Source organism: Lycorma delicatula, chromosome 5 (assembly GCF_047948215.1).
Source record: "Lycorma delicatula isolate Av1 chromosome 5, ASM4794821v1, whole genome shotgun sequence".
In the NCBI taxonomy this organism is placed as follows: domain Eukaryota; kingdom Metazoa; phylum Arthropoda; class Insecta; order Hemiptera; family Fulgoridae; genus Lycorma; species Lycorma delicatula.
The window spans coordinates 115,963,529-115,978,171 of record NC_134459.1 but is presented as its reverse complement, the minus strand read 5'-3'; the positions used below and the strand labels follow the sequence as shown (position 1 = coordinate 115,978,171).

Here is a 14,643-nt window from a genome sequence, read left to right as displayed (position 1 = left end):
ACCTTTAAGTAGAATATGACCGTGAGACTTTACAATGGCTGCTATAATTATTACTGGTTTATTTTCCTTTAATAACTATGCATTACAAATTCCAAACTGACATGATAATCGGAAATTTCCATGCACAGAGTAGACATTTATTTTAAAAGATGATCTACTCCAGCACCCTTGTGATGAGATTGATACTGTCACAACATTCTGGTAATATAATTGCACATCCTTGTAAACTGAAGGATATGAATAAATTCAGAAGTCATAATATAAATTAAAAAAAAATATTTAAAGGAATTATTAAATGTGGAGGTAATAAATGGTTCAATGAATACAGATCAATAAAAACTAATCATCCTGATAAAGCTAAAAGAGAAAGGGTTCATTTTCTTGTGCCCAAAATGCAATATTTCATATACAGCTGATACGCATTGGGCACATTATGATCCTGAGTTCAATCTACTTCACAGATAATCATATTCATACTGATTGGGCCACGAAAAGGTATCCCCGCCAGAAAATGGGGCATTGAGTAGAATATTAACATTATAAGTTTGTGCACAGGACATTGTTGGCAAGGAAAATTGGGATAAAGGAAATTGAAATAATGTAAATTCTTACATAAGAACTACCCCTCCTCCTGTGATCATCCCTCCCTATCCTCCCATCCACACTCCTACCATCAGTTTTCTACTGAGATCGAGAAGGTGAGGTGTGTTATATTGTGCATACGACAGTGATGTATTTGCAAATGGATGCAGTGATGCAGAGCAAATAGATATTGTAGAGTTGTACATAAGAACTAGTTCTTTGAAAGAAAAAAAGAGTTATTTTGTAAAGAGTTTCCTAATCACCCTGTTCATTCAGCAATTGGTGAAGAAATGGCACCAAAGGAGATCTGTTGTAAATGCAATAAAGAACAAGGCACCATCTGTCGCACTCCTGAACTTCATGAATGGATTTCCAAAGCAATATTTGTAATCCCTGAAAGTCTACCAGAAAACTATCATAACAGGTCAGGGTGAGTATAACAAGTTGCAGATGTGTCCTGAAGAGTTTGAAGTTGAAACCATACTGCATCACACTTGTGTGACAATTGAAGTAACTGGACATGAGAAAATATGACTTTTTGTCACTGGTTGTTGAATATGGCTGGAGATGGTCGACTGGCTCATTTATGTTTATCTGCACCTAATACACAAGGTACCCTTATATGACCAGACGACAGGTATGGTGTACTGTGCTTACCACGTGTGTTATTGGTCCAAAGTTTATGACTTCACAATCAACACATTGTCATTTTGAATGGCAATCTTAGCCTGACCATTTTGAATGACTTTGCTAAGCAGCTGAAAGAAGAAAAACAAGAGTACTGCTTTTTCCAGCAGGAAGGGTGACTTATCACATGTTTGAGAGATCACTTGTTCATGTTCATGAACTGTTTACTCCTGACAGAACAATGAGTACAGGCTTATGGCCACCGTGGTCATTATATGACTTTTATTTATTTATTTATTTATGTTAAAAGGGCAAGTGTATCGAAACAATCCACACACAATTGATGAACTGAAGGAGAATTTCAGGATGTGCATTAGAAGTATTACCCTGGCTGAATTGATGCAGGAAGTATATCTTGTACCTGCATTTGTTAAAACATTTATTCTAAAGATTAGTATAGATATGCAAGTTCTTAATATCGATCTTACATAGGTTACTGTAGATGTTGGCAGGGCTACTTTTTCATGGCCTACCCAGTACAATATTACTATTACAAAAAAGAATACAGATAATTAAAGAGTATTCACAACAGTATCATAATCAGGTAACTGATTAGAGAACAAGTAATGAAACTATAATTGTGTATGTATAATTATCAATTATTGCATCAAGCAAATCACATGATTAGAATTTTGTAACTGGTAGTGAAATATTTTTTAAGGAAATGGTAATTGGGTATAGCACTTATGCTAGGTTGTGGTAATGGTATATACAAAAATGATGTTGGGAAAATTAGCAGACCAGGTCTGGTTGTAGAAATAGATTAGTCTATTTACGTGCTGAAAAAACCATGTGCCAATGGTACTGCCTCAGCAATTTTTGGATGTATAAGTTAAGAAAAGATCAAATATCCATTTTATAGATTGACTCATAAAGTGAGGGGGTAAGTACTAAAAATGTTTTTCTCTACACTATTCAGTCAGTGATCAACAAATATACAAAATAAAACTAAATAAATAGGACTTATTTCTGAAGTTAATTAATATTTTTATATGAAACTTCAGACTATTACTTATGACATCATAATATATTAAAACAATAAAATATCTAAGGTTTAGCTTTTACTTTATCATGGTAAATCTTATATTTTGAAATTAAAAAACTGTTCAACAAATATGACAAAACATACCTGTCAGGATATGATTCAGCATTTAAAGAGCACATGTGGTTAACTTCTTTAAGATTAACATTAGAAAACACTAATTTGTGATTTGATGAATAAATAACTGTCGGTCGATCAGAGCATGCGAACACATTGATAGTTGACAGAGATTTAAATGTTTTCAAAACAGTTGGTTGTGTACCTAAGGTAACCTATAAAAAAAGAACACGATTACAATAAATACAAATGCTATTTAAAAAATAAATCTTATTCAGCATTTTCTTATGGAAAAAGAAGCTAATTTATAACTTACTTTTTTCTTATCCATAAGAAGTCCAGATTGCTTATTAAGGGAAAAGTAGAACATACTTCCATCTCCCAAGGCACAAAGCAAATAACAGAGGCCTTCAAATGTAGTCATTAAAATTGATCGTGGAATTATTTCTGAAATGCAAATAGGAATTATACATTAAAATTAAATGAAGACAATAAATTTTTTGACAACATGGAATTCAAGTTTTTATGTAAAACAACACAATTTTATTTTTTTAGGTTGAATGCCCACAGGAACTGTAATGTAATACAAGTGATTAATTATATCAACGGATTTGAATGAAATCTGATTTTTAATATATTCATCCTATGCTAGGCATGACTGATCGCTTTGTACAATGATAAACAATCCCTATTCAATTATGACCATACTTTCAGTATGTACTTTCACACAGGCTAGCTCCACCAGAGGGTGAAAACTCTATTAGCTAAAATTAAATTACCCAAAATGGTTATTAACTAACTTAATTGAAGATTAATGCAGGTTTATGTACACAAAAATTTAATGACTAAATTTTTGTGTAAATAAACCTGCAATTTAGAAACAAAAGAAAACATATATATATATATATATATACATACACACACACCTTTTCTTCCATTAACCACAGCAAAAAATATCTATTTTATATTTTAAGAATAAATAATATTTTTAAAGTTGCTGCAACAGAATATATTGGTTCTGTTGCCAATAGTCAATTGTAAAAAACTGATTTTGTATAAAGCTAAAAAAAAAATTACTACTCCTGGATGATAGAAATTGTTGCTGGCTTACAAGCAATTATTTAAAAAAAATATTAGACAGAATAATTCTGTTTTGATATTCAATTTTTAATTAAAATATTAACTTAAGAAATGTTCTCATAATCAGTCTAAAAGAACTGTTTGAATACATTTGAATTAATACGTACAGAATACAAACTCTGTAGAGTACTTAGTAGAGATTCTGGATCACCCAAAACTACTTTAACATGAATTTTTATTTTTTCAATTCTGTTAATTTTATTTATTTTGAAGTTTAATTTGTTATGCATAATAAAAGGGACATGATAAAGTAGAGCAATGGCTAGTCTGTTGAAAAAATAAGAAAATGCACGTCTTAAAAATAGAAAAGCCATAAAAATTAGTCAAAATGAATTCTGAGATTTTTAAGCAGAATTTAAAAAAAACGGTCATTTTTGAATTTATCACCTATATACATGATGTTAACAGATGGTGCTTACACTGCTTAGTTATTTCAATCAATAATCAGCTGTTCGCAACGGTTTTCAGTTGCAAAAAAAATTTGTGTTTAGTTCATATTCATCTACTTATGACAAGTGCTACAATTTGTGATATGACAAGTGCTACAATTTGTGGTATGCCAAGTATGAAGTTCAAGGAGCAATTCAATTTTTATCGCAAGAAACTACTCTGTGGCTGAAATTCACAAGGAAATTTGTGATGTTTAAGGACCAAATATTGTGAGTGATCCCGTTCATTCTGCGAAGGGCTAACAACCGTTCATGATGTAGAACGTAGTGGCTGGCCATTGGTGAAAAAAAACGATTTGAATGAAAAAGTTGACAAAAAAAATTTTTTTTTTAAATAATCGAGAAAATCGGCGCTTCATTTTGTCACAATTGTTTTTGATGTTTTGTGATTTTTGATTTATGAAGTTCTGACAAAAAACTGGGCAATAAAAACTTGTGTGCCAGATGGATGAAAAATATGTTAATCAACATACACACAAGGAAAAACATCTGCCTGCAGCACATGAATTTTTGTGATGAATTGTTTGATCAGACTGTTATTGGAGATAAAACTTGGATTTCTTATTTGAATATCCAAGACATAATAGCAATAATGCAATAGCACATTCATCATCTCATAGACCATTAAGTTCAAAAAGAACATTCAATAAAGAAGCTTATGGCTACAGTTTCTTGGAAAAAAGGTTGGTTGTCTTGGTAGTCAAATTTAATGATAGCAGAACTACTATAATGTTGATAGTATTACACATGATAATGATCATGTATCATGATAATGATGAAATAATCTTATAAAGACTATAAAATATGGGATGGTATTCTATACCATCTAATATAATATGGGATGGTATTCTGCAGGATCAGTTTTTGCATTACAAATCAGACAGTGAGGCAATTGGAAAAATTTTGTTGGAAAATCTTCAATCATCCACTCTGTAGTCCTAACTTAGCTCCCAGTGATTATTTTCTTTTTCTTCTCCTTAAACAGTGGCTTGCATCACAAAGATTTGATAATGATGACAAACTGAAAAATGGCATTACTGTGTGGTTTAGGTCACTAGGGGTAGAATTTCTTGAAGAGGGAATGAAGAAGCCAGTGAAAGGTTATGAAAAATGTGTTAGTTGAAGGCAGCTATGTTGAAAAGTAGTAAATAAATATAGATTTTATGCGTAAGTAATACAATTTGTTTATAATTTCAGTTTTGTTTTTATTTTCAAACGTATTTTGTTTTTACATTAAAAACACAAAATACAAGAATACAAAGAAATACAAAATATATCTACCTCCTCCTAAAAATTCTCTGTTAGCTTCTTCTAATGTAGGTAAACGAAGGATTCGAGCAGAAATATCAGTCCAAAGACCAACAGCTACAATTTCTGCTTTTTCATCATCTTGCAAAGGAGATATATCCAAGCAAGCAACTTCATGTTCTAAAATGACATGCCTACAAAACAAGTGATAAATTAAAAAAATATTTTTTAAGGTTAAACTGCCTTACAAGCTGGAAGCATAATTATTAAAACTTAGAAGTTGAACTTAATTAACTACAAGCACATACACTTAAAATTAAACTTTTAAGAAAAAATAAAACCCACTTAAAAAAGTAATAAAAAATAAACTTCTTTATCAATTCTTCTTTAAATCTTGACCAAATTATAAACAATATCAACTTGATAACCCTTAATTTGATGTCAAGTTCAAATAATAAAATTATCAGAAATAATGTTTTAATTAATCAGAAATTAATATTTAAGTTACATTTTTTTAAATGACAATTCTTTTTTAAACACTTTAGTTATATTTTTAATTAACATACATGTTCCTTGGACATTTTCTTTGGATTGTCCAAAGTTGGTGACAATCAAAATAATTCAAGCATATAAAATGTTTATTAATCAAGAAGTTCGTTAGAACTTCGCTGTAAGAGTCCGCAGAACTGGACAGCAAGGCGAAGTCAAGGAACTATATTTACAGTTCTAAACATGATCTTATCTAAAAGTAAAATGAAAACAGGGAAAAAATAAAAAAATAAGCATGAAAACATATTTCAGATTAATTAGATATGTAATAAAGAATACTTTCAAAAATACCTCAAATTTTGTTAGACAACGTTTTTTTTCTTCCATTTGATGAACCGTGAGAATCGAATATATCACTTTTTCCTCAAAATGGTGGGTTTACAAATTGTGCCGCTAGGTAGCAGTACTTGACAGTACTAAGCAAAAACTTACAAATGTACTATACAAGAACTTTATAATGTACTTGAAATAGAGTTTAAAAGTAAATACACTACAGCTTGTTTTAATAGTAAATGCTCTTATGTAAATGAAAGTACTAAAGATGAAACAATTTTTTTAATTCCCAGCACTTCATTGAAAAAAAAAATAAAAGTATTGGTTTACAAGAGATTATAGCTGCTAATAAAACACAAAAAACACGAACAGTAGGAAAGTGTTATAAATGTGGCAACAAAGATTTGTTACACAAAATAAAAATAAATTTGACTGGTAACATTTTTAATCAACAATTAGAATTATTTGAATTCATTGATGGAGAAATAAAATAAAGTTCATTTAATAATAATATAAAACGTTGCCCATGGACACAATAAAAATCGAGAGTTACAATTACAAATTAATAAATGCAATACTACATCATAGATCTTTGATTTGTGAAGGTGATTATACTAACTTTATTAAAAAAAGGAATATGGTATGAAGTGAATGATATGACTATCAACAAAAAAAATTGGGCAAGGAATTCAAAATTGCATATTTGTTTGTCCTAGAAAAGCAATAAATTTTAATAATAAATTCATAAGATAACAATCAGTAATTCATAAAAAAAAAATCAACAACGCACTGATATCAACGAAAATTACAATGAAATTGTAAACTGTATGGTAAAAATCTCGCAGATATAATTTCTTCTGCTCAAAAAAACAAAAATTTTAAAAACAAAACTATTTTTAACAAAATGATACCGGTATCAAAAAAGGTAAGACACTACATTTCTACTATCAAAATCTGTTATTAATTTAGGATTTTGTTTTTAAAAAAATACATGCTAAATATAAGTAATAGACAATAGATATACAATAATAGATAAAAAAACACAATGTTTAAGCGTTCCATATAATAAGCAGGAAATAGAAAATTTGTTACAAAATTCTTACTGGCCCGATTACATTGTTTAATAAATGAAATTAGGCTGGTAAGAATTTTGTAACAAATTTTCATATTTTTTTGCTTATTATATGGAAAGCTTAAACATTGTTTATTATCTATTATTGTATATCTACTGTCTATTACATATATTTAACATGATATATTTTTAAACAAAATTCTAAATTAATAACAGATTTTGATAGTAGAAATGTAGGGTCTTACATTTTTTTTATATCAGTATCATTTTGTTAAAAATTTTTTTTTTTTTGAGTAGAAGAAATGATATCTGCAAGACTTACCATACAGTTTACAACTTCATTGTAATTTTTTTTAAATTTATTATTAACTGTTTTACAACTATAATTAAAAAATGAAAATGTAAAGGTATGATCATTGATATAAAATATCAGCAATTAAGTAGTTAGTAAATAAACTTTTCTGTGTTTTAATTTTTCAAAATTTCTTTTAATCCATTAAATTATAGTTTCATGTGTTCCATACAATTTCATATGTTCTAATAAAGCGCTTAGATCATTGTGAAAATGTATTTTAAACATAAAGAACTCGATAAAAACAAAGAGAAAAAGAAAGAGGAAATTTTAAGCAACAAGCAAGTAATTTATTTCTACAATTTTATAAACAATGTTATTACTCTTATAAAACAATATAATATGTTATTATTATTCAACACATACAACATTTATTAAATTCAACACTCCTTAAAATAAACATAACATTAGTGTTTTGTGTAAGAAAATAGTTTGGAAATATACAAAGATAAGCATACCTTGACATCTGATATTAAGTCTGTTGTAGAATCATAGGTATTTTTAAACAGCATTTAAATCATACACATTACATCACACACAGCGTACCAAACAAAAACGTCTTATTATAATCATAAAAAGGTTGTTATAATTTTTAAATAGAAATATTTAGTTTCATTTACAAATTTATATTTATGTTATAATTAAATTGTGTTTTTACTTAATCTTACTTCATAGGTTGTACTTGTAGATTATTCTGTGTTGTGAGGTCATTAGTTTTTAGTGAGGTTTTCTATAAAATATTAGATTTTCCTTTTATTAATAGTAAATGTTAACATTTTAATTTTAATTCAGTTTGGTGCTTTGTATCTCATGTCAATTTTTTTTCTTCAATTAGTATATAAAATGAGCTAAAGAAAAGTTAATTAATGTATTACTGTTAGGTATGAGATAAAATCTGGTATATTAAAAAAGAAATTTGAAAATTTATGTAAAATTGATTGCTCTTTTTCTATAAAACAGTTGGCTATTATGGTGATAAATATAATAATAGATATACAGTTATTTATAGCTACAAAACTGCCAAAAAAACCTCTGTCTAATTCTAAAAAAAATATAAAAAACGGTTAGTGCTTAAAAAAGTAACAAATAATTCATAATAAAAGCCATAAAATAAAAAAAAAATATATAAACATGATCATACCCTTTTTGAACCAGTTCTTCCATGCAAATCTCAAGATAGTAAAGCTCAAACCCAGCAGCACAGAGAACCTGTGTTGCATTACATGCAACAACACTGATGCTTTTACCCGATGGTGGTTTCCATTCACTGAACAAGAAGAGAAAATAATCTAACAACTATAATAATATAACAAGATTATAATGAAATATTAAGAGAACAGAATGTTAAGACAAAAATTGTGCACACTACCTGGTTATCCAGGTGATATAAGGTTTGGGAGGGTCTTCTAAACTTTATAATTAAAATTAAAAACAAAAAAAATTATTAAACCATGTCAAAGCTCATAATAATTCTATTCTTAACAACAGAAAATAGTTTACATAACACTATAAACATAATTAACATCTAAAAACTAATAATCAAGTAATAATTGAAAGTAAAGTTAACTTTGAAATTACTTAAATTGTGTTTTTTTTGTATTAAATTTGTTGATACAAGGCTAATTTTAAAAAAAAGAAGAAAACTTATCCATGCTCTGTATAGGACAAAAACATAAAAAATGGTTAATGCTTAAAAAAGTAACAAATAATTCGTAATAAAGCCATTAAATAAAAATATATATAAAAATGATGCAATGAATTTATAACAAATCTTATGTAATACAACTTTCTCCCAAAAATTGATTATTTTTCTATAAATCTATCTCATGTAACCATGTTTCTTCTTTATTAAAAAAAAAAAATAAAAAAAATGGTCTTACATGCTAGATACAATTGTACAAATTAACAAACAACCATTTCATGAGTATATGTGATCTTTATTAAATTTGATTAGTTCTTATTCAAAATTTTCCCATTTTTACTTCCTTATATGAAGTAAATGTATCCTTCCTTATACGAAGTGTTGTAATCGCGAAACATTTCGGTTTTCTTATTTCAACAGAAATATATCCATTTTGACTAGTTTTGGCATCACATCTGTACGTACATACATTTGTATATCACATAACTCAAAAACGATTAGCCATAGAATGTTGAAATTTTGGATTTAGCACTGTTGTAACATCCAGTTGTGCACCTTCCTTTCTGATTGCAATCAAAATTAAAATTTTAATATGAAACATTTGGATCTTAAAGGGAAGGCACATCGGTTTGAATCAGACTTTATTTCCTTTTGTTTTTTAACTTTTTTTTATATTTATTTTCTTTTTAACTTTCCTTTTTTTAATTTAAATACATTGATTTAATAATTATAGTGATTGTAAACAAATTTTTACAATAAATAATAATTCAATGATAAAAAAAAAAATTATGTACTTTTAAAAATGTGTAATGCAATTTAATAGGCATTACATAGGTATACATGAAATAAATTTGGTGAAACATCTGATTATTTAATATTAATTGAAAATTATAATTTAGAATCTTAATATTTTTGGATTGTCTTAGTAAATTATTATAAAAATTGAATATTTATCTTTACAAAAATCATTTTATTTAATTATCTGACAGAAAAGTAAAATATATTTTTGAACTGCATTCAATTTAAAGTGATTGTTGACATTTTTTTTCACTTATGCTTATTATACACAAGATTTCTGGAGTGTTGTATAAATAAAAGTTAATGATAATTAAACAATTCAGTTTAATGAACTACTGGCTACAAATATTAATCTTGAACTTATAGTGTATAATAATCAGTTTTATTATTGGATTATTTGGTAAACAATTTTAATCTTGACCTTATAGTGTAGAATAATCAGGTTTTATTATAGGATTATTTGGTAAACAATTTATTTAAAAAATAATCAAGGGACTTTTATTCTAACCTAATATTTCAGGTACGATTGTTGAATTAATAGCTGTATAAATATTTGATGTTAATAAAAACTAATATTTTAGCAATTATGTAACTGTCCACTTTTATTAAAGAATTGGAGGATCATATCTCACTTTCAAATGAAATAAGTTTAAATGAAATGCAGCAAAAATGTATATATGTAATTTAATAGACCTACAAGGAAGTCATGTGGGGTGCACAACAGATATTTTCTGTGTTAAAAGTATTACAAAAACTAAATACATTATTTTACTTCTTTTATTGCTGTCTCAAGAAATTAATCTTTTTTCTTCAATTTTTAAGTACATTAGATATCATATACATTAGATAACATATATGCCGCCTCAATGCACTAATCATAAATAAAATATATATAAAAAAAGGAAATATGCAGGTTTTCTTAAAATTGGCCTTACTATATATATAAATAAGATTTTGTACATTTAAGTGAATACATTGAACCAATAAATCAAGATAACAAACCACATTTAAACACATAACTACAAACAAAAGCTTTAACATAGTTACTATTGTAGGCTATTAAGTACACTTAAGTGTTGTGTAATTTTGTTTACTCTGAACAAAAACGCATTAAAAATACATGTATCAATCAACAGTTACATGTAGAGACTCTTTAAAAATTATATTCAGCAGGATACATTGGAAATAAATAAAATTATGAGGTAAAATCAAAACCAATCAGATCTGTATGCTATAGTCCAGAGTAACATGAATGGATGTTATTATACTTATAAAATTTGTGATATATAAAAATTGAATAATTTAATACAAATGAAATGCAAAGGAAAATTTTGGATACAGCTTTAATATTTTTTTATTGCAGATCAACAACACTTACTGTTTTAACAGATAATATCTTCTGTCAAATGCTATTTTTTTTCTTCACTTTTAACTTATGAGATATGAAAATTCAACTACAATAGAAAAAGTGTTTAAATAATTAATATGCAGGAAAAGTAAAATATGAAATAAATTAATACAAATTATTCTTCATTAGACCCAATTCACACATACCTTATTAATTGTTTATTATTTATTGAAATCAGTCTAGCAGAGACTGGTGTAACCTGTATAACTCTATCACTATCTACATTACTACAATAAAATGTCTGTTGATTAGAAAGAAATCCTGATATTTCAGTTTCCTCAACTTCTTCTCCATTAAGGGTTAGAACTCTGTAAGCAAATAATAAAATGAAATTATCAAAAAATTTAACATTTAAACATAGACATTAGTTTTACATTTAACTTAATTTTTAATTTAGTTTTATAAAAGCTAAATAAGTTACTTACTTATATTTGTTATTAACTAATTTATTAAATAAATTTTCACAAAAGAGTATGTCCCTTTGAAACAATGAAAAAAAAACCTTTTTTATAAAACTTAATGCAGATTCTATTAATTACAAATTTTGTTAACTTTTGAATTCAATAACTTTTTAATTTTGTAAATATTTTATTCAAAATGTGTTCAGAACAAGAAAGTATAAAAAAAGAAAAAAAGTTTTCATGTACAGGCAAACAACTGAATTTTTGTCAGGTACAGCTTTCATGTTATCATGTGAAAGCTATACCTGACAAAATTCAAGTCTGCAACTATCTAATAACTAGCCATTAACAATTAAAAATAACCCTTATAACACATGATGGAGCAGCACTATGGATTTACTAATTAGAAAAATCGTTTGGTACTATATATGAATCTCACAAATGAAAGAACACTACGAAATAGAAACTCTTGTAGAAGAAATTTTAATAAGCAGGAATGATCTTGTTTTTAAGTCAGGTATTTTGTTTCTTTTTTCATAAGGTTTTTTTCAGCAAGTTAAACAATTTTTAATGAGTTACAATAAAAAATTCTAAAAATGATTAAAACTATATCTTTAACAAGAGAAATTCAAAATCATTTAATGACTTTCAAAGTAAATAGACACACTGCTTTCTTATCATAAATATTACATTAGGAACTGGTACATAATTATACATTATATACACATGAAGAATGGGTGGTGTCTTATCCCACAGATAAAAAAAAGAAACTGCTACTGCATTTATAGGAAGAATCAAGGAAGTATGTAGATATTAACTTTTATCGCAACAGTGTCACAAAATTATTATTAAAAGTATATTAAATCCCTTATAATAATTTAAAAAAAAAAAAAAAAGATTGAGATAAGAGATGCAGATAAGTCAAGATAATAAATTAAAATAATAAGTATAAAAGAAATCAAAGACATATCCGTAACAGAACATATCTCTCTAAATTAACAAAGATTGTACAATGTTTGTATTAGTGAAACAAGACATCATCACAAATCATTACTTATATGTAACACAATTATAGTTTATATTCTTAAATGTAGGCAATATAATTTATGTAATCAATAAATATTACACAGAGTAAGTCAAAAGTATGGAAACTTTAAAACCATTTCATATAGAATACTATAACTTTCAGGATAAAGTATCAGACTATTTTGACACGAAATAGAATTTCAAACCTTTCTTGTAGGGTGGTTCAGAGGAACTCAACTATTTTAAATGGTAACATCCTTTGTGTGATACATCATTTTAAAGGTCTCTTTAAGACACGAAAAATGGTATAAATGAGAAGCTGAATGATATCTGCACTCAAAATAGCTGCGGGAAAAGTTTGCATTTTTAAAATTACTAAATTTAGTTGGTTCAAATAATAAAATTAAATAAAAATTTAATCTAATTTTTTAAAAGTTAAATTTAAAATTTATTAATTTTTTTTTTTAACACAAAAGATTATTTTTGTCCCAGTTTAATGAAGTAGATAAAAATATTACCACCTAATCATTGATGATCTCTTACTGCTGTTGCAAAAATGAAGCTTACTTCATTGTTGTGTAATATTTCATTGAGAGTGTTTCATAACTATACTGTTAATTTCTTATGAAAATTTACTGTGATCAGTTGGCTAACTGATTTTGTCTACCTTTACCACATTTGTTATTTACTTAGTGCTCAGTAGAGGGTCACACTTTTAATGATATGGCTTTGGTGATAGAGTTAGATCGTATAATGAAGTTTGTGAATTATTCAATGCAAAATTCAATAATTGTAACCCATTTCAAAAGGTACAGTGTCAAAAACCATCAAAGATTTGAAGATACAGGAAGCATTAATAATACAGGAAAACCAGGGAGGTCTAAATTTCTAACAAATAACAAATCTTTAGAGATTATGCTAGAATTTATTGAAAATCCTCATTCCTTGATTCGAACAACAGCATGAGAACATAACATTAGCTAAAGTTCAGTGACTCAAACATTAATTAAAAAGTGAAAATTTCAAATCCTTCAAAATTTGTTTGGTACAAGAACTTAATGAAGGTGACTGTAATTGAAGACTTGAGTTCAGTGAAATTATGATAAACAATATTTGGACAGAAATATATATATATATTTATATAGATATAGTGCAACATAGTTTTAGTGATGAAGCTAAATTTGTTTAAATTGCTATAATTGTCGATACTGGACTGATATTAATCCACACTGGTATCCTGTGATACACACAAAGCATCCAGTCCAAAATAATGTATGGGCAGGTACTGTTGATAAACGATTGACAGGGCTTACATTTATTGATGGAAATTTAAACGCAATGAAATATGAGGCTTTGCTTCTCGACCATATCATTCCAAACATTCAAACATTACTGGTCCCAACTTCCAAAACATTTGCTTTTAAGATGGTGTCCTGCCTAATTTTGATGTTCAGGTACGTGAAATTTTAAATGCACTCTTTCCTGGAAGATGAACTGGTTGAAGGGGTCAAATAAAATGGCCAGCAAGATCATCCAACTTGTCACCACTGGATAACTTTCTATGAGGCTACTTAAAAAGTATTGTTTATTATATAAGTCCCAAGATATCGATGATTTACAAAATATATGAAAATCAGCAAAAAATATCATTAGGGAATCATTGAATATAGTAACATCCTCTTACAACTGAAGGAGGATGTTTAGAACATTTATTAAAAGGAAATGTAAATAAATAAGCAAACATAAACAATTTAAAAAAAAAATAAACAACAAACAATTTACAATAAATTTTCTATAAACAATTTTTTTTTAAATAAATTTATTTGATAATATCAATTTAATCAAAGTTCTATAAATTTATTTGTTTATTTGATAACAGTTTCTTAAATGTTCAATGTAATTTTTTCAAGATCCAAA

At 27.1% G+C, this 14,643-nt stretch overlaps 1 protein-coding gene across 1 annotated transcript in view; it reads right to left on the bottom strand.

Moving 5' to 3' along the window:
* Window positions 1–14,643, bottom strand: part of pic (DNA damage-binding protein pic) — an 86,656-nt gene that overhangs the window by 38,569 nt on the left and 33,444 nt on the right. Inside the window, exons 9-13 of the mRNA XM_075366914.1 lie at window positions 11,446–11,607; window positions 8,593–8,718; window positions 5,239–5,399; window positions 2,685–2,815; window positions 2,399–2,583 (exon numbers count right to left, since the gene is read on the bottom strand). Coding sequence (XP_075223029.1) covers window positions 2,399–2,583; window positions 2,685–2,815; window positions 5,239–5,399; window positions 8,593–8,718; window positions 11,446–11,607 — 765 coding nt within the window. The remainder of the gene's footprint in view (window positions 1–2,398; window positions 2,584–2,684; window positions 2,816–5,238; window positions 5,400–8,592; window positions 8,719–11,445; window positions 11,608–14,643) is intronic.